Source organism: Melanotaenia boesemani, chromosome 15 (assembly GCF_017639745.1).
Source record: "Melanotaenia boesemani isolate fMelBoe1 chromosome 15, fMelBoe1.pri, whole genome shotgun sequence".
In the NCBI taxonomy this organism is placed as follows: Eukaryota; Metazoa; Chordata; class Actinopteri; order Atheriniformes; family Melanotaeniidae; genus Melanotaenia; species Melanotaenia boesemani.
In genome coordinates, this window is record NC_055696.1 from 30,258,116 (window position 1) to 30,279,516 (window position 21,401).

Sequence of the window (21,401 nt, forward strand, 5' to 3'; positions counted from 1 at the left end):
TTACTTTCTCCAGCCAATGAGAGCAGGCTCTATGCAGCTTGGCTAGAGGTCAGATAACTAAAGGGTTGGTTTAGTGTTAAACCTTTCTGATTCTTCTTGTTTAAAAGTATCCGATAAACATTTGTAAATACACCTGCACGTTATAAGATGTTAAAGTCTTAAGTGACGTCATTGTTGAAACATTAAACACAAGGAGAAGCAACCACTGAGGCCCCCCCAACCAGACCCCGTGCAATGTACACACTCCCCAAAGCCCTAAATGTCTGAATGTAAATGTAAGAGCAGGGGAGGGAGAGGTGTGATAAGTGGCACAGCTGGGAAAAAGGGAACCTCCTCCCAGAAGATGAGCTGCCCCGTTGGCCTCTGATGAAATTCGTGGCAGTTTCAGTTAATGGTTTCGGACTACACTCGCGAGTGCTCTGCATCTGACATGGTATGAACTGACTTGCTGCGGGTCGTAACGAAACCGTGGCACAGCTGGACTAAGTATAATACTATACAACTGCAAAACAATTCTACAATACAATCCTACAAAAAGGACAGTGCAGAACTAGCAGTAAGGCAGCAACTCAGCAGGGTGTCAACAGTGAGACTTCTACAAAAAGGTTGTGTTGCCATTTAGCATCTGTTGCTGATATTTCTTGGACATAGACCGGGTGGAACCTGGGGTCAAGCTTTGGTCCTTTAAATGCATCTCTATGCATCCTGACAAAATTTTGTTCTCTTCATTCTCTCGACTCGTAAAAAACTTCTTGTAAGTTCTTTGTCTAAGTTCAAAGTATCCCAGGTATGGTAATCCCACTTCGTAGGACAAGCCTCTGATGTGTTGATAGTGTAAACAACCATTTCTCCTTCCAGGTGGGACATTGTTTTATTTATTGACAGCGTGAAATGAAGTGATCCATTTAAACAAAACATGTCAGTTGTCCTGTTGTCATTGTGACTATGGAGGTCAGGGGTCACATCACTGCTCTGAGGATCTGGCTTTCTTCTGGATGTGGGATATCTCCAGTATCGGCATGAGTAGCTGGAAAGCATCTTGGATGTAAGACGCGCTGTTTGATGCCTGAGTGAGAAAAAGATTTAGAAAATCAGGATAAAATACCATGTTTCTGTTCATGGTTGTATTTGGATTGATTCAGAGGAAATCTAACCAGGTTAATTGACAGCACAGACACTGAATGACGATCAATCAGCCCAAAATCTCCAGTCTAATTTACTGGAGACATCCTGAAACTGTCAGTTTTTGAAGAAGAAGATTTTAATGAGCTGCAGAGACAGGACACAAACCTCCAGAAAGACTCCTGTTATCAGCGGGTTCAGGACGTCTGCTTTCTCTGTAGACTACAAGACACAACTGTCAACTCAGACCACAACCAGGACTTGCATAATGCCATGCTGGAAGTCAGGAGGAATCACACCTACCCCTTCTGATGTTAGACAGGACGTAAACCTCTTAGACAGCAGAGACATTTCTTTACATAGGACAACTGTTAACCTGCAGACAGAGACAGACAGACATTATGAGGTTTAATCTAACTCTAGAAAAGCGTTGTTTGTGTAGAAGATGTTGCCGTACTGTGAAACGAAGCCGACGTCTGTGCTGCTGCATGAGAAGAGGATCATCTCAGCCAGTTTGTGGAAAAGCTCGATGGATCGAGCCGTCACCTCCGCCAGGCTGAGAATAGCTGCAGCATGAATGTCCTGATTCATCCAGATTCAACACAACAAGAAAACACCAGTAAAAAATGTGCAGTACTAGTTTTCAGGACCAGTTATCAGTCTCTCTAATGGTTGTGGAAGAACTTTAGTTCAACTCTACTTTCCAATCTTGGACTTGTAATATTAAATAATTAATTTGGACTTACCTCTACAGAGTGTATTTTCTTTATCTCCCTTTCTTTATCCTCATCCTCCTGTGGTTGCGTCATGTCCTTGATTCTGATGTAGGCACTCCTAAAAGCCTGTGGAAGGGCATAAACCTGGTTTTTATCACTAAAACATGAATATGTCAAACCAGAAAAGAGGAACCACTCAAAGTGATGGAATCTATGCTTACATCTGAGCATAGATAGCTGAAAAAACTGGTTCTGAGTAGTTCCAAACCAGCACTGGAACTAGTTTGGTGTAACCACTGGTTAAAGCATCTTTGTAAATGCTTAGACCTTATTTTAAGATTGTGGAGCTTTTGTGTTCAGAGTTACTTCCATATTCTTAAATTCCTATTTCATCAGCATGGTAGAATCAGCATCTTCAGGACATCTTGAACAAAACTGGCCAGATATCAAGACAGCAGCATGAAGAATGAACAGAGCACCGGTGGCCCTGGCTGGGATTACATACATCAATAATCTCACCAACATGTAGAGAAATTTCCAATAATTTACAGATCTGGACAGACTTCTTCTGAAACTGGAACAAATTTCAGGAAAATGAGGTGGGAATTACTTCTGGTGGTCTTCTGGGTCAAATTTGCCATTTTGGTGTTTTACTGACGTCGTTTAAAATCGTTCTCCGAGAGATTTCATCGTCCTGCCACCAAAATGGCTCAGGATGTTCAGAAGGCATGTGTCTTTAAAAGTTATCAAAAGTTTTCTAATAGGAGAAAGGGTATACATATACCCTAAACATGTGGAAGAAGGTGTTCTGGTCAGATGAGACAAAAATTAAACAGTTTGGCCTGAATGCAAAACCCTATCTGTGGTGGAGAATTAACACTGCACATCACTCTGAACACACCATCCCTACTGTTAAACACAGTAGTGGCAGCATCATGCTCTGGACGTGCTTCTCTTCACCGGGACAGGGAAGATTGTCAAAATTTATGGGAGGACGGATGGAGCCAAATACGGGACAATCTTGGGTCGTGTGTTCAGTCAGGTAGGGTCTGATCCTCCTGAGGTTGTAGAGAGCAAATCTGTAAGACCGGGAAACCGAGGCAACATGGTCCTTAAAGGTCAGCTGGTTGTCTACCATGACACCAAGATTCCTGGTAGAAGACGTAGGCACTAGTGTGATTGAGTCAAGCTGCACACTTATCTGTGGCGGTAAAGAAGGACTGGCTGGAAAGACAATAAGCTCGGTCTTGGACAGATAAAAGCCTGCTTAACTTTGCCACACTTCTCTTTTATGCTGATTTTATGCTGATTATCCAGGTTTAATAAATTGTGGCATATCTTAATTTTCTCATTGTTGGCATGGTTACTATGGAAGAGAAACATTCCTTCAAATGACAGCTCACTAAATATAGGGTTTAGAGACAGATTCACTCAATATCAATAAGCCTATTTAGATATGTGTTCATGGCCTTCCCTTTTCGCCGTGTAATAAGTATAAGAATGGTGGTGCTCCACAGGCGTGATTTTATTAATACTGTTATTAAAATGTATTAATTTTGAATATCAGTGTTTTATCTTAATATTAAGGTGCTATAGCTCTAAATATTGCCACATTCCAGTGAGGAGCAGATGGGAGTATTTCTCACACACAGCCGAACAAGCTGAATCTACGTCATTTTGGAATTTCTCAGTGATATTACGACTTAAAATGGATTCAATATTCTTTGTAGGTTTTTTTGTTTAAACATCAACATGTGATCTTAGAGTGATGAAACGGCTTCGTCGGGGCATTTAAAAACTTAATCTTTTTAATGTCTTGACTTTTTTATCCCCATCACAACATTTCTGGCTGTGATTCGGGGGAAACACTGTATTATGTTTTTTTTAGAAATGCATGTACTCTCAGATAACTGATTTTGATTGTCACGCAAATGGACTCAATGTATTATAAAAATTGTTATTTGAAAATGTCTTTAATATTCTAGTAAAATAGGTGGTGTTACACAATCAGCAGTAATTGGATTTAATAGAAATCAAATCAAAAAGGCTGTTGTGAATCTGTTACGGCTGCCACTCATCGTCGCCACCTGTGGCTTGTCCTGCATGCAAATGCCCGTTTGCTGTTACCTGATTGGGACTGGATGGAACTGACACACCTTCTCCTCCTCCCTCCTGATTGGATAATTGCTGCTCTAATCCCTGCTCCTGCTGTCACCCACCAGGAAATAAAAGCCAGCTGCAGCTGTGGACTCGTCGGCAACTGTTTACGCAGACATTTTGCTCTTGGTTTGCTAAAACTTTGGTGACTGTGTGCTTTGGCTGGTGGTATTGGTAGTGAGATTAGTGTGTTTCCAACAGTGTTGAAACTGTTTGGCTTTGTTCTGACTTGTTTTTTTTTTTCTCTTTTGTTTGGTAAGACTTGAAGCCTGTTTGGCTTCTCCTTTTGTTGTATTTTGTGAGATTATAGTGAAAAGTTAGAATGTGTTGGGCTAGATTTTAGGTCTGTATTTTGTATATAAAATTTTTACTGAAATCATCTTAACTATTGGACCTGCTTCTCTTTTTGTTAGATTAGTAGGCCAGTTTTTTGTTCACCCGTTTGGTTATTCCTGGCTTTTGCTTTAAACTGGCTGATTTTGAGTTTAGACCATGGTAGTTATATTGCTTTTGCTTTAAGCATTTTCGCTAACCCCAACACTTGTCATTTCCCACCATTTGTTTGTTCCTCATTTCCACTTGCAACAATAAAATCTGTTTAAAAGCTTCTATTTTAACATCTGTCCACAGTTCTTTTGTTTTGTTACGCCTCTCATTCCCCCTGCGTTGGGTTGTAACAGAATTGAATCGATTCAGGAAACTCATGAAGATACCAAGCAAGTCAGCAATTGTATTGATAATAAAAAGAAACCAGGAGCTGAAATTTAAGTTTTCTTACTTTTCTAGACTTCCCTTTATCTCAGATGAACAAAATGAAGATTTGGTAGCTGTGATATCAAGAGAGAAGAATGACGTTTCTCTAAAGGAAAGGGAAAAAAATCCTCTGGTTCTGACTGCTCTGTGATTATATGGTATCCATCACTGCAAGAAGGAATGATGAAGAAAAGAGCCCCCCACCAGTGTCCTAAGTATTTACTACTTACTTCAACTTTGTCACAAAGAACAGAGAGGATTTTAACCAGATGACAAATCCAAATTAAGATAACAGGAGGTCTCTACAAGTTACTGATAATGAAATCAAAGCTCCATTTTAAGCCCCGGAGCTAGGAAGCAGGCAGCGTTACCATGTTTCTTCAGACCACTGAGACTAGAAAACACGTCTCTGAATTACTTGACCGACTCTTCAATGAAATGGGAAAGTCAGAGTGGCCACAGATAAACTCAATGGAACACCAGCAGAACCTGAAGGCTGGACGAGATCTGAGATCTGAGATGGAGGTAGAATCAATACATTCACTGCTTCTCACATCATGATTTCACACATACAGTAATTAGGTTTTAATTTTCCTTTCACATCATCAGTTTGACCCTTCAAAATCCATTAAATTGTCAAGATGTAATGCAAGATAAATAAAAACACTCATGGGGGTAAATGCTTTGACAAGTCACTGTTTGCAAGATATCCATGGCCCAGTTTTTTATTAAATAAAATGTATGAATGAATAAATATGCCTCATCACACAGAACGCACCTGTTTGAGTCTGTCAGCTGTCTCAAATGTGGACAGTCTCAGAGTCTCTGATGATGTGGAACAGACACTGTCCATGGTCTTCATCACCTCCCTTTCAAACTCATCACCGTTTCCATCTGGAATAAAACATTTTACTGATGATGATGAGGATGATGATGATGATGATAGACTTCCTATTTTATTCAGGCATTACCTTTCTTCTCTTCAACCTCCTCATCATCAAACTCCATCATGGAGAAATAATTCTTGATGGAGTCGAGCTCCTCTATCAGCTGAACCAGCTCATCTCCTGACAGAGTGGTTAGCACCGACTTTACCTGCAAGACAATCACACACCATCAACCCTTAAAAGACCAAGACAGTTTAACTTCTTTGGTCCACCTGCTTTGTCTTGTTTTGTTTATTTAGAGGAGTAGAGCACACTAAAATGTGTTTGTTGAGCTGTAAAAAACACAGTATTACTTAATTGTGATGAAAACCACTTATACTGTTGATAAAATTAGTCATTTTTAAATTGCTTTAAAAAACAGAATTTTGTGGGTCAAAAATGGCTCATAACACCCCCTACAGGGTAAAACCAGGTTTTGTTTTTTCGTGATGTAGAGCTGTACCTCGGTTTTAAAGCGTACTTGGCGCTTCTCCTACGTCATCAGAAAATTTTAAAAACCACACACCCCTCCAGATGCAAACAGACGTGTCCTCGGCTTGCAGGCATGAACCAGGCCCACCAACACATATGAAGGGAGGTGAACTTATTTGCTAGTTTTAGACACATTCTTGTCTAAAACTAGACAAGTTGACAGATAAAATAAATTCATGATGCACTGCAACACAGGACCATGAAATAATTAATTAAATAGTGAAATAATTATATATGTTTTTACATACATTCATTTGTATTTTAATGAATTAATGATACATTTAATAAAACATTAATGTATTTAATTATAATTTTAATTATTTAATGACACATTTAAATAATTATTTATTGATGTATTTAATTAATTCATTGTGCCACTTTACCTCCTCCAAACATGAAGGCCAACCAAAACAACAAAACAGAATATTACTATTAACAGTACTTTGCAGAAATAACACACAGATCAACGGTGACCAAGCCTTTTCTCATCTGCATCTTTCTCACAAGTCTTGGCTGTCAAGAGAAAAATTACTGGCAGTGAAACAAACACACAACAGAAACTATTTTCTGTATATTCATTATTATTCCATCATTCTCTGAACCGCTTAGTCCATTAGGGGTCGTGGGTAAACTGGAGCCTGTCCCAGCATTTTAACAGGTGAGAGGCAGGTACACCGTGGACAGGTCAACAGTCCCTCACAGGGCCGACAAAAATAGGGACAAACAACCATTCACACACACACACTCACTCCTAGGGAGAATTTAGAGTGACCAATTAACCAAACATGCGTGTCTTTGGATGGTAGGAGGAAGCCGGAGAACCTGGAGAGAACCCACACATACATGGGGAGAACATGCAAACTCCACACAGAAAGGACACCACCCCCCGGTTTGAATCTCCCCCCAGCCGAGGTTCGAACCGGCAACCTTCTTGTTTTGAGGCTGCGGTGCTAACCAGCTAACCATCACACCACCATGTAGCCCTAATCTGTATAATACGCTATATATATATATATATATATATATATATAAATATAAATATATATATATAATTTTTTTTTAAATTTTTGCTATTTACAGTTATTAGTGCTACTACTGTATTTACCTGCTATCCTCACTAAACCAACTCCGGCTTAGCTGCTTTGTGGCGCCACCGCGCATCAGAAACATCTTCTTGACTTGTTTCCAGCCATAGAGGAGCTTTATTTTTGTTTTTTTGCTCACTTATTGATCTTTGGCTGCTCCTGATTGGACATTACCATGAACTTTAGCCCTCTGATTGGTGAAAAGTTTGACAGGAAGTGGCTTCATCACAATTTCTGGGCTAAAATAAAGGTCTCCTAGCAACACAATAGTTAGTTTTAATGGTTAACAGGTTCCACTGAGATGACAAAACCAAAACACTGACTAGCTTTTCCACATTCAGTCTTCACATTTTCTCAGAAGTTTCCATTTTTTTTAAATGTAATTGAAATAAAGAACGGAGGCTTCTGGAGGAGCTCAGAAATGAACTGTTTTTTCCAGCAGAAATCGCCTCATGTTCAAATACAGCACATATTTAATGTCCCTTCAGACTAACAGAAACACTCTCTCTACTCATCCCACATCTTCCTCTACCTTAATGGGAGAAGACGTAAGGAGGAACATCAACATCATGAGAAGCACCTGCTTTCTTAGCACGTCTGGACCATTTTTGTTTATTTTACGGCTGTGTGACGCCCACCCTTTCTTGTCTTTTTTCTTTAAATTCAGGTTCCCCAAAACTGAATATAATAAGCTCTGAAGATAGGTGTGTTGATGTAACTCAGGAAGTAACTCGTACCTTCAACTCACTCTCTCGGGACAGAATCTCCAGAGCTTCAAGGTGGGAGAGACCATGAAATTCATCAAATAGCATACTGTAGCGAGCAACCACATTCCTCTCTGAATCTGATGACTCTTCCCCTGCTGTCTGAAGCTCCTCTCGCTCCTTGGCCTCCCGCAACACCTGAGAAACAGAGAGCCACGAAAAATGAGAATTTAAATAAAAAGCCGAGAAACGTAGTATTGCTACCCGGGTGTTACATCTAGCAGCCCACTGCTCTCTAGGAAATCAAGAAGAAATGCAGAACCTCATTTCCCAACTGAGATTAATAAAATACAAATTATTGCTCAGGGCTCTAGTGTACTGCAAAAAAAAAAAAAAACTTATCAAGTGTATTTGTCTAATTTCAAGTCTAAATATCTCATCACACTTAATATAAGTCAGAATCAGCTGAAGTGTGACATTTCAGTGAGCTATAGGAAAGAGTTTGAGACAGTATATCTTGAAAGTCTTATTAAAGTAGGACTGACACCTAGTGTTTCAAATCAGAACTGCAGTCGAAAGAGAAAAACACACGAGCGTTCTTCGTCGTACATGATATAGAACCAGGAAGAAGTAAAGCGCTACACAGTGCACCGAAGTTATTCCGTCACGTAACTCTTATTTTGAAAGGAGAAAAGCTCGACAATGACGTTGATGCAAAGAAACAGATTGTTTATAAGGAAGCTTCCTTTTATCCCTCGCAACAAATGAGAACATTTTAAATTATTTTTACAGAAAAATACTACTTATTTAGCCTTTAAGTGAAATTGACTTGAAAATGTTTTTGAGTCTCAGATGAAACGAGCTTTTTTTTTTTTTTTTTACGTCATAAGGTTTTTAAGTTGCTGTATTATTAGTAAAAGATCATATCTTGTTTCAAGACTTAACTTGAATTAAGACATCAAATCCGTTTTATTGAAAACTGCAGAGTAACATGACCAACTTACACATTGCACTTTAATGACTCTTATTTAAGTAGAGTGTGGTTTATTTCTTACATTTCCATCAAACTGTCCATGTAATCTGGAAATAAAAGCTGGAATTACAGTTCAGACTGCACCACGTCATTCATCAATTACAGGGTGTACCAGTGCTTCAAAACATTCATTTCAGCCCAAACAGTCACAGTAAAGACGCAAGAATGATGTTTGATGATGTTATTGAAGTTGACATAATAGTATGGTGTATAATCAAAAAGATTTTCAATATTCACAAAAATACTGGCTTAAACAAGGCAGGGAATTTCTACTTCACAAGCTAAGTAATGATTATTTCACCAAACTGTAGAGAGACGGTTGGCATTCAAAACTATACACTGATTTACAGTTTAGATGTTTTTCACAAGTGCAAACTCTGGATTATCATTAAATAACCAAATACTTTCCACATGTATGCATATGGAAACTATATGTTCAACTTTCTCTATTCCTAAGAAGTCTTCAATCTTTCTTTCTACATAATGAACATTTTTCACCTCAGAGGCTCATGTCAACTTCACTTGAAAGAACTGGATGTTTCTCATGCACAAGAGATTTACAAATATTCTTAAAACTACTTTTCAGAGCCCACTGCTTAAAAAAGCAATGCTTTGACTCAAAGCGCATACACATATGCCTCACCGTTGGACCCAGAGCCTTAATCTGAGATGGACGATGCAGTGTTTAGGTATAAGATTTTCATCTGGAAACAGCTGTTTGAAATGTTGTAAGTTGCTCTGTTAAAAGCTTCAACCTTGAAAGAGTTGACAGAGCAATAATAGGTGAAAACAGAATTTTGATTATCTCTATCATCTTACGTAACATTTGTGTGTAATCATTTTCTCCAGTTTTGTCAATGAGAAATGGCAGGAAACCAGCATCTGTCCAGCCGACTGCTTCAATTTATGGTCATTTGATGACAGTGTTTACAGATATGAGGCAATCAGTTTCTTTATGAAGAATGTTGTTTCCAGATTAATGTCATGCACCAGCTGTTAACTTTGACAGCCCTACTTTCAGTACAACGTACAATGATTAACAGCGAGCTCCTTGCTTCAGTGTTGTTTGTTAGGCCTTAGTACATTCAAGGCATCAGAACACATCTACAGCTGGTTGTTTCACATAGTGAAAATACATATATTAATTGACATGTCTTCAGTTAGTTGGTCAAATGGAACAGATTGCTTAGTTGTAAACATGCAGTGCTGTCAATGCTGCATTGTAGTTTGTGTCATCAAGGAAAAAAATAAATGTTGCATTTTGCAGTAGTTAATTGTCTCTTTTTTTACACGAATCTGGCCAAGATGACTTGAAATCGTTGGGCAGTTCCTTCATTAATGAGCCACCCATGCCATAGACATCCACTCCCATCAACACGACTCCTGGAAAGTACACAAGCCCTGAAAAGGTTGTGAAGTTATCCTCTCCAGAATATGTACTGCATACAAGACACTGAACTAGAGCAAGTCTGCCAACAATATTTTGAGTGGTCAAAGCTCATCTGAAACACCATGACTAGTATGATTACAATCCTATGGGCAGCAGGGGTTGGAGAATCACACAGATACCCATCAAAACCAAACATTACAGCAACAGCAAAGAGAATTGTACTACCCCATGCTACAGGACCAAGGCATCAAGAATACATGGGTAATTAAGTGCATCCACTTTATGACCAAAGTGTTTCATGTCAGACGTTTTTAGTTGTTTGAAAAATGTATTAAATGTCTTGTACAGGACATTGTGTACACACAGCTATAAACAAAAAAAAACACTCCAGATGGGAAACATTGTAAGAGGTAGATCTGCAACTAATGATTTTTTAATAGATGAATCTGTTAATCATTTCCAAATGAATTCATCAGATTTTTCATAAAGTGATGAAAAATTTTAACTTTCCTCCTCAAATGTTTTACTTTGTCCCAACGATGACAAATTTATTTTGTTGACAAACCTTTTTTTCTTGACGATAACGAGACGGTGACGAGCTAAAAATGGCTCTCTGATGATGAAAACATGACGAGACGTTGGTGAGATTTCATTAACGAGACGAAAATGTTCAAGGGCTGATTGTCCGACATTAAAATTTACGACATCTCTGCACAAAAGGTCAGCAATGCTGCTGCACGTTAAAGGATGTTGTTCTTTTCTTTGTTGGAGTAATTGATTCCACAGTTAGCCCTTTATCTGTGCAATACAGAACCCTAGGTAGATCAGAAAGTATTTGCTGTTGGCTGGGAAACCTTCTAAATCTACAAGCATTCCATTTAATTTTGTAATTACTGATGAAAATAACCAAACAACAAGCTCACAATGTGTTGCTATATGTTGAACTTATAGATCTGCTATTTTCTTGTGTGACATTTTTGTATGATGAAGTAGGGCATCAATTCATGAAAAATGTTTAAATATAGAAATAAAAGGTTTCTGTCCAACAGCAGTAAAGTAAAACACGGCAGCATTTCATCCCTGTTGATGGGAAAGTCTCGGCTAAAGCTATCAGTCTGGTAAAGGATCTGGTTATTATGTAAAAGCTTTAAGGTTAACTTGTTTTATAAATTGCAATACTTGTTATAACCTGTCAGCCTTGATTCCACTTTTTAAATACGTATTTTTGAACTAAATTAATTTGTTTAAAGACTAATACTTTTTTTAATTTGACTAAAACTAGACTAAAACCTTTTTGAGTTTTCGACTAAAACTGAACTAAAACTATCAAATTTAGAAATGACTAAAATGTGACTAAAACTAATAAGGATTTTCGTCATGACGACTAAAACTAAGACTAACACAGAGATGCCTGCCAAAAACAACACTGGTCCTCAACCAAAAGATATTCATTTCACTGTTGAGGACAAACAAGCTACAAAAAAATCACATTTGAGAAGCTTGTAACATCATTTTTAATGGCAATGTTACAATGGCTGATGCACTCAGCTGTGTTAAAGTACCGGGTGATCTGCTTGTGGTGTTTTCTCTCTTTTAAAAGCGTTTTCTCAGCACCATTTTTAATGATGTGTGTGTGAGGGGGTACTGAATTTTATTGTACTAAGAAAATTCTGTTACATTTTGTATGTATGAAAAGTGATATACAAATAAAGTGATGTGTTGATTGATGTAATAGTTGACAACTAAATGATTAACTGACTAATCTCTGCAGGGCTACAAAGAGGCCCGGTAGTGAGCAGCCAAGAGACACAGATGAAATTGATTCAAGTGACTCAACAATCATTCTGGATTTGTCCACTGAAGGGAGTAGCAGCTCAGGCTCAGGCAGTAAAGAAAGTGAGTTAGAAGGTGAGAATCTTACAAGAAGAGCATGGAATGCTGTTATTGGCCAATAAAGCATGTGTTGTCAGATGTGGACTGTACAGCTCTTTCTCTCTCCCTACAGGACTACCACAGTCTATATTCAATGTTACTGATAATTGTTTAGAATATGGTCGGGTTAGCACAGTGTTAACTGGGGTGCACGATATGAGCCAACAAGCCTATATCTAGAGATAAAACAAAACAATATAAGAACTGATAAAACATTTAAAAATGTGCATTTTCTTTGCACAATGCAGTGCAACCTGGCTAGTTTTAAGTTTTCTGTACTGAGTTTAGGCAACAGTTTATTCCCTATATGCAGTCATTAATCTAGGCCAGGGCTACTCAATTCGGTCCTACGAGGGCCGCAATCCAGCAGGTTTTCCATGTATCCCTGCACCAACACACCTGAGTCAAATTAGGTGGCTCTAACAGCCAATCAGGTTCTACACAATGACTCATTAATTTGACTCAGGTGTGTTGGTGCAGGGATACATGGAAAACCTGCTGGATTGCGGCCCTTGTAGGACCGAATTGAGTAGCCCTGATCTAGGCTATACTCTGAAAGACCGAATTTAGCAGTTAGGTTGGGATTAAAGTGAGCATAGCAGCATCAGTTATTTGCCAGTCCAGTTGTTAATTAAAGCCTTTTGATATATTGCCAAAAATTCCAATATTGTGCATCCTTAATGATAATGTTACATGGTCAATGGTGTATTGAGAGGAATTTGTCCAAATGTTCATGTTGTAAGCCTAAAACCTAAAATATGAATTTTACAAAAAGCACTTTGTATTAACAATTATTGTTACAGATTTAGTTCTGTTCATGCAGCTTTTAGATCAAATAAATCTGTTGTTTTAATGCAAGACTAGTTTTCAGTTTTTCTGTCTTACAAGCAGTAGGTGAATGTCTTACTGTTGTAGAGCTTCTAGTAAGGTAAAGGCACTGGAGATGATTATACTTGGGATAATTATGAGTTAAAACAACTGCCTAATACTAGTCAGGAATGCTAACTTAAAGATAATATTGTTTCAAAACGTCAATTTTAAATCTTTTTTCAAGCAGGTGGTGGACTTAAATCTAGAACAATGTCAAATATTGAACAATGAGTTATATAAGCTTGAAATAATTAGGATCACATTGGAAGCTTAAAAAAAAAAAAAGATGTTACTTTTCAGGGGAAAAAATACTAGTTTTGAGCAACACACTCTTGTTATGAGACAATAAATAAATAAATAAAATTCAAAATACTTTTAAAATAAAGCTAAAAATGTGTTTTTCCAGCTAATTTGAAGATCTTGTAAGGCTGGCATATATTGTCTTATTTCAATTAATCTTACCAAGACAAATTTGACTTGTTCCATTGGCAGAGTTTTTAGTTATTTTTAGCAGAATTATCTTGCATGTCTTTCTTTTGTTTGCTTATTTCTAGACAGCCTTATTTTCCAGTGTGCGACCATTTTCGTCGCACACTGATTTTCGTCATGAAACAGGCCTGGACAAAAATGATGGTACCCCTAGAAATGACCAAAGGGACGTGTTAATCCAAGGTGTGTCCACTAATTAGCATCACAGGTGTCTACAATCTTGTAATCAGTCAGTGGGCCTATATATAGGCTACAGGTAGTCACTGTGCTGTTTGGTGACATGCTGTGTACCACACTCAACATGGACCACAGGAAGCAAAGGAAAGAGTTGTCTCAGGAGATTAGAAAGAAAGTTATAGACAAGCATGTTAAAGGTAAAGGCTATAAGACCATCTCCAAGCAGCTTGATGTTCCTGTGACTACAGTTGCACATATTTAGAAATTTAAGATCCATGGGACTGTAGCCAACCTCCCTGAACGTGGCCAGAGGAGGAAAATTGATGACAAACCAAAGAGACGGATAATACGAATGGTAACAAAAGAGCCCAGAAAAACTTCTAAAGAGATTAAAGGTGAACTTCAAGCTCAAGGAGCATCAGTGTCAGATCACACCATCCGTCGTTGTTTGAGCCAAAGTGGACTTAATGGGAGACGACCAAGAAGGACACCATTGTTAAAAACAAATCATAAAATGCCAAACTACATGTTGACAAGCCACTAAGCTTCTGGGAGAATGTCCTATGGACAGATGAGACAAATCAGCTCTATGTTTACAGACGGAAAAATGAAGCATATGAAGAAAGAACACCGTCCCTACTGTGTAACATGGAGGAGGCTCTGTTATGTTCCGGGGCTGCTTTGCTGCATCTAGCACAGGGTGTCTTGAATCTGTGCCGGTACAATGAAATCTCAAGACTATCAAGAGATTCTAGAGAGAAATGTGCTGGCCAGTGTCAGAAAGCTTGGTCTCAGTAGCAGGTCATGGGTCTTGCAACAGGTCAATGACCAGACTTCAGGTTTTCCAGGACTCTCCAGGTTTGGATTAGACTTCAGGTTTTCCAGGACTCTCCAGGTTTGGATTAGACTTCAGGTTTTCCAGGACTTTCCAGGTTTGGATCAGACTTCAGGTTTTCCAGGACTCTGAATGAACTCTTGGGACGGAAAGCAAACTTGACACAAATGATCTTCGATGTCTCATTGGCTCATATGGTGTCAGCAGATCTATATTCTGGACCAGAGTCAAAACCAGGGTAAAGATGCAAGAACTTTTTCTGGTCTTTGTGAGAACATGAGCAGCAACATTCTGGATTAGTTGCATTTGTCTTAATGATTTTTAGAGAGACGTGTAAAAACGCTTTTACAGTAGTCAAGACTACTGAATACAGATGATGAGAAAACTTTTATAAATTCGCTGAGTCATCAGTACCCTTATTCTATATAAATTATTCAGGTGGTAAAAGGTTGATTTGGTCCCTGCTTTTATATGGTTGTTAAAATTGAGCTCAAGGTCCAAAAGATTCCTGGATTGATGGTTTTAACATTGCTGACTCAAGCTGGACACTAACCTTTGGACACTTTTGGTTTCAAACACAATTTCAGATTTATCTTTATTTAGTTGAAGAAACGTCTGGAACATCCATGTATTGATTGGGCCGAGACAAAAACTTTCTCTGGCACCAGAGTCCCTGCTGAGACGGTACTATAGAGTCTCATCAGCATAATTATCATAATGATCTGAGCCAGTGGGAGCATGTAGAACGTAGCAGAACTTTGTGGACTGGTGTCAGCAAAACCACCTCCTGATCAATGCAGGAAAACTAAGGAGATGGTTGTTTTTTTACAGATGCCGGTCTGGTGTCCCCTCACCGGTGAACATCCAGGGAAAGGACATTGAGAGGGTGGACTCCTATAAGTACCTGGGTGTTCACCTAAACAATAAACTGGACTGGACTCACAACACGGACGCACTGTACAAGAAGGGTCAGAGCAGGTCTATCTTCTGAAGAGACTGCGGTTTTTTGGAGTGCAAGGGGACTCCTGAGAACCTTCTATGACTGTGGTGGCATCAGCCATCCTGTACGGTGTGGTCTGTTGGAGCAGCAGCTTCACAGAGAGAGAGAGGAAGACGCTGGACAAAGTCATGAGGAAGTCCAGCTAGCTCTTTTCTGGGGCAGTTCTCTGGACTCAGTGATACCGCAGGTCTTTGCTCCATGCTGCTGGCATGCTTTACAAAGAACACATGTAAACAGTGTTTACATATTTCTGTGTGTGTGTATATATATATATATTCACCCTGTCAGACTATATACTGTACATACGATCACTTATTGTGTGTGTTCTTGTTTGATATCAGCTGTGTGCTTCTGTTTACTGAACCTGTGCTTTTGCAAAAAGCAATTTCCCCACTGAGGGACAAATAAAGGTTTTCTTATTTTTATTCTTAGATGCTTTAGGACTTGTTTAGAGTGGACAGCCCACCTGTGACAGAGTGGAGCTCCTGTTCATCAATTCCTTGGTCTTTTTAAAACCGGGATCACCTTCTGCAATCGCATCCATAGTTTTCTTCCCAATGAACTCCAGAGCATCCAAGCCTCCAGTTATGACCGTCTTTCCCTGTGAGGAGGTGAAGTTTCAGCACGTCTGCAGGTTTCTGTCAGGACTAATGATGTTTTATGGGTACTTTCTGTTTTTATAGATGCTCTTACTGTGGTTTGAACAATGCTGGTGAGAGAAGAAAACATTCCCAAAGCACTTCCTGCAGCTGACGATCCATCAATCGATGCTGCGTTCATCTCACGGCATTCCTGAGCTTCAGGTAAGGAATCTAAGGAGTTTTGTAATGTTAGACAAGGTTCAGATAAAATAAAAATATGTGTTCTTCTTTGTGTTAGTGTGTTACCCTGCTGTGTTTGTTCTTCCTCCACCTGAGCCGACAGCTGGGTGGGACTCGGAATTCCCAGGGATGTCTCAGCCTTCTCGATCACCTGAGCGAGGCCTTGGCCTGGAGGGACAAAAGGAAATCAGCATGTAAAATCAGAGAAGAAAACCCTAACCCAATTAGCTGTGCTACCTTAGTATTATATTAGTATTGCAGACAAAAAACGCTTGGGAAGCTTAAATGAACTATTCAGTAAGTTTTACAAATAAGCTGCATAACAGGAGAAAAAACAGACTGGACAGATCATGTGAATGAACTTCAGAACATGTTGCTGTTTCCTTCAAGTTTCGTGATTTGGTGCTTCTCTATGTGATGAGAAAATTTTAAAAACCTCACAGCCCCTCCCTTCAGATGCTAAAAAGGCAGGTCTTCGTCTTGCAGGTATAGAAACTGTGCCCACCAACGCACATGCACGGATGTGAACTTGTTTGATGTAAAGTCAATAGTTTCAGACTTTTGGACTTTTAAAGGGCTTTTAAGAATAAATAGCTGCAACTGAACAGATTTGTACTTTTGAGAGGTGAAAAAGTAAAACCAAACTTCTTTACCTGCTGATCCTCAGACATACAGCAGCTAAAATTGTGGCAGCAGCAACTTACAGCAGCGTTTTCGGCAGCTGCCACAACCTGCTGCGAGTCGCCACAGCTTGCCAGAGCCAGCTAGCTGTTGCCACAGTCAGTGCAACAGCGTTAATGGCTCAGACTAACACTGTTCAGGACCACCTTGTTCTTCCACCACTGTGGTGTGTGGCTGAGGGGATTCTGGAAGGGAAAAGTCTTCACCTCAAAGACCGCTCTTTGGCATAGGTGCTTTGAGAATCTGTATCGTTTTTTTTTTAACCTGCTAGTGGCCACTGAGCTGCCATCTGTCATTCAGTAATTTCAGCCTGTGTATTTACAACATGCCCACACACAGCCCACTGATCACCCGCACACCACACACCCCAACCTGTGCAGTTTCTGGCATTATTCAAAATTTGGCAGTGGGTGGAGTTATGCAAAAAGTAGGGGGTGTAGTTACACCTTTACAGTGAAATTAAGAGCAGTTCCACATGAATTATGCGAAGGGAACTTAAGGTATTGGGACTAAACAGCTGTGTAGCCATAACAAAACCACTTATCAGTCAGGATAATCAGAAAAAAGGCTTCAGTTTGCTAGAAAGCATGAAGATTGGACTCTGGAGCAATAAAAGAAGGTCACGTGGTCAGATGAGTTCAGATTTATGCTGTTTCAAAGAGATGGGAGCATCAGGGAAAGAAGAGAGGAGGATGAAATTTAGTTGTTTTTTATATTTATTTGGGATATTTATGCTTTAAATTTATTTATACTAAGAGACGGAAATTAGGGAGTTCATGTTTGTGTAGAATGGGGGGCACCGCTCTGTGTGTGCGTGTGTGTGGATGTCCATGACTGTGTGTGACAGAGACAATAATGAGTGTTTTTTTTTTTATTTCTATGTTGCTTACTTTGATGTGTGAAGGTTTGTTTTATTTTCATTTTATAAAATTTATAAATGAAACTGATTTGATACATCGCTGCTCTTAGTGTAGTCCAAAACCACAAAAGAACTTGTCCACCCTCATGTGAAGATGCCCGGCTTTTTAAAAGGATGGATGTTTCTCTAACCAAACAAACTGTGCAGACCTGCTGTATATAGGTTTATTCTGCAAACACAGATGGCTGATACATACCCACTGTGGCAACAGTAGATGTTGCTGTGGAAAGGATGGATACGCCCCAGTTACCCCAGTATCCCCAACCACTCTGAGACACAGTCATGTCATTAAACATCTGTAGTCAAAATAGAAAGAAAGAGATGCAGGGGTTAAAGCAAGAAATTATCCCGAGTCAGAATTTTTTTTGGACGGTGGAGGGGGGTGGGGGGGCAGTGGCAGATAATTAACTGACACATTGATTACTGACAGACAGACAACACATTTAGCAAAACTAGTATGAACATTAATACAAAGAAAGGTCAGAAGTTGGCTAAAGTACTCAATCTGAATCTGATAATCCTACTTCTAAAGGTCTGATATCCATAATAACCAGGCATCACAGACCTACGATCCATTTCACCAACAACACTGACGCACCAGAGTCTGTTTACAGCTCTTCATCAACACCTCTGCTCTACAGTATGTGCGGTTTAGCATCGGTGTAGTGCTGCCGCTGGATAACTCAACCAATCGTTTTCCAGGGCCCGCTCAACTTCTGGTTGGTTATTGATGTGTTAAACTGCGGGTGAAGCTACATTCCTCTCACACCATTGGTAGATGAACTCAAAGTGACAATAGTCCACATAAGCACACACATCAAGTTATTAAATTATTTCTAACTTTTTTTCCCCCAAAAACTCCACCTGCCAGAGATCCATCATGGCTCTGGAATCCTTTAAGCCTGCAAACAGTAAGTTGTTAAACTGCCTCTCTCCACGCCAGGGCCGGGAGTCACACACTCACCCACATTGCACTAATTCATATACTGCATACATGCTCACATGCAAGTACACACATACACAGGCCAAGTAATCACCAAAGCTCAATATTCTATAGAAACCGACATCCACACACAACTATAAGCACAAGTCCAGAGCTGTTCTCTCTCCTACGCCCATCAAACGACTCCATACAACAGTCACAGCAGGACGACATCATTCATATCACGACATCTGAACCGTCATTGAGTTAGAAAATAATTTAGATGCCAGTTCACCATAAATAGAATTTCTTAACATCAATATTCACTCCAACAGTAAAATCAAGAAGTGTTCAACAGCAGATTCACATTATATCATTTTACTAACATTAGAAACTGAAAAAGTCAACTCAACTGTCCAACCTTCAGAGGGGTTCCCAGACTTTAACATGTAGCAACACATCTGAGGAGATATGTTTGGTCCAGCAGGACCTGCTGAATATTTCAACAAGCATAAAACTCATATAATTTACAACCCGATTAACATGCTGACAAACTGATGAAGTCAAAAAGTTTCCTCATCAGCTTTTAACCTGGACTAATAAAATGTTCCTCATTGTCCTCCTTTCAACTTTTTTATTTCGAGTCCATTTCGCCACGTTTCTCTGCATCTCAGCTGTTTCGCCTCTGTGCACTTTGCTTGTGTTGATCATTAAAAAAAAATATATTACTGTCATTTTGACCAATCACCATTATTAGCGGCAACTGACAAGCACAAATGATCTTGTCTGTGAACAGGTGTCAGTGCCAGGCAGACCAATCAGCCACACCCACGTAATGCACTGTAATTTTATTTTATTTATTAATTTTTGACAAACAGGCCCGACAGGCCATTTTCGGGTCCAGGCCACCAGGAATTGTCCCACTTCTCCCGTGGGCCCGTCCAGGCCTGCTGCATGCTGAAGATTCAACACTGAATTGAAATGCTGAAATACCAGAAAATCTGCATCTGGTAATGGACAACAGAAACCACAGATATGAGCACTGAGGAGGAATAACTAAACAAGGAGAAGGTGTTGTGAACAAGAAGTACACAGAAAAAGATAACCTTACAAAATAAGACAGTAGACAAGACCAGCAACTCAGGAAACGAAAGAAATCCAACCACCAAAATCTTAGACCAGGACATCATCACAGCTACCTCTGCCATCGGCTCCTCCACCTTTGATTCCCCCACAGCTTCAGTGGCCAGTTTGACTTCTGCTCTCCTCCTTGTTTTCCTAGTCGGAGCCACATCAGCGGAGCTGTTAGACACTGATGGAGAGGAGTTGTGTCCTGCAACTACACCCGCATCCTGTGTTTCTGGTTGTTCCTGTGAGTCTTCAGCGACTGGACAAGAAGCTTCACTGTCAGACATCTTCTCACCTGTGTCACAACATATCTGCTGAATAACAGTCAGTCAGAACAGCTAAACCAATAGAGAAATAACGCTAAGTAAAAAACGAAATACAGAAATTTATAAAGAACACTAGATGACGTTTAAATTCGTGACATACACATAATAAACCAGAATTTAAACTATAACTCCTTCATCATCCCAACTTCTATTTGTGTTATTTTCATATTAAAGATCAACGGAGTTTCTGTTGGATTAGCTGGATTTGACGATAGTAGGTCAGGTTTTTTTTTTTTTTTTTTTTTTTTTTATTAGCACTGGACGTTTTGCTTAGATTATACACTTCATTGATTACACGGAATAACACAGACATTGTGTTTCTGTGTGGACTTTAAACTCTCCTTCCACTACCTTAGCTGAACGAAAGTCTTGAAGCTAACATTTAATGCTACATCCGTTAGCCTGAAGTTTCCTTCACAACATAAAAAAAAAAAAATTCTCCTTGTCATTACGGGGTTTTACCTTTCTATAGTTCAATGAAATGCTTCATATTTTTCAGGTAAAAGCTTAATGTCTTGGCTTAACTGTTTCTACATGTCCTGCGGGATTAGCCACGTCACATTTTGTTTTCTATAAACAACTTCCGAATAGCAAACTACACTTCCGGCTGGTACCTTCTGAATAAAGGCAGTCTCAATACCAACGTACTGCTACTCTGGACTTGTCAGAAGTACAAACTTTTGACGACGGAAGGACGCATTTGGAGCGGAAGCGTACTTGAGAACGTTAAAGACGTTGATGGAAAAAAAAATCCTGAAAACGGCTAATATGGGCCGAGCAAAGCTCGGGTTGCTTTACTTTGAAGCTAAAGAGGAAGCGGCAAGGCTGGGGCGGGAGAGACAGCAGCGTTAGGATGCGGAGAGGGAGGAGCAGAAGGCTTCTCCTGATTGCACACCGCCCCCCTTACCAGTACAAACTGTATA

The 21,401-nt window shown here is 39.5% G+C and overlaps 1 protein-coding gene across 2 annotated transcripts; it reads right to left on the minus strand.

The window, feature by feature from the left end:
* Nucleotides 1-617: 617 nt before the first annotated feature.
* Nucleotides 618-21,089, minus strand: fam114a2 (family with sequence similarity 114 member A2). 2 transcript variants are annotated; one of them, XM_042009160.1, is made up of 14 exons: nt 21,004-21,089; nt 20,224-20,447; nt 18,299-18,398; nt 16,569-16,670; nt 16,375-16,493; nt 16,148-16,282; nt 7,989-8,153; nt 5,720-5,843; nt 5,527-5,642; nt 1,869-1,964; nt 1,580-1,704; nt 1,426-1,498; nt 1,291-1,344; nt 618-1,066 (listed from the first exon to the last, which is right to left on the minus strand). In XM_042009160.1, the coding sequence occupies exons 2-14, from the start codon at nt 20,437-20,439 to the stop codon at nt 965-967; spliced, it is 1,527 nt and encodes a 508-aa protein (XP_041865094.1). In that variant the 5' UTR covers nt 20,440-20,447; nt 21,004-21,089; the 3' UTR covers nt 618-964. The 2 variants fall into 2 exon arrangements, with proteins under 2 accessions (XP_041865094.1, XP_041865093.1); XM_042009159.1 differs by having other exon boundaries at nt 20,941-21,075.
* Between the last annotated feature and the right edge of the window lie 312 nt (nt 21,090-21,401).

What these genes read in the sequence shown, in the direction of transcription:
- fam114a2 (XM_042009160.1), bottom strand. Translation starts at nt 20,439, where the DNA reads ATGTCTGACAGTGAAGCTTCTTGTCCAGTCGCTGAAGACTCACAGGAA. An exon ending in TGGAGGAGCCGATGGCAGAG is followed by an intron (nt 18,399 to 20,223) that starts GTAGCTGTGATG and finishes TTTTGACTACAG; the next exon opens with ATGTTTAATGACATGACTGT. An exon ending in CAGCTGACAGACTCAAACAG is followed by an intron (nt 1,965 to 5,526) that starts GTGCGTTCTGTG and finishes GCCCTTCCACAG; the next exon opens with GCTTTTAGGAGTGCCTACAT.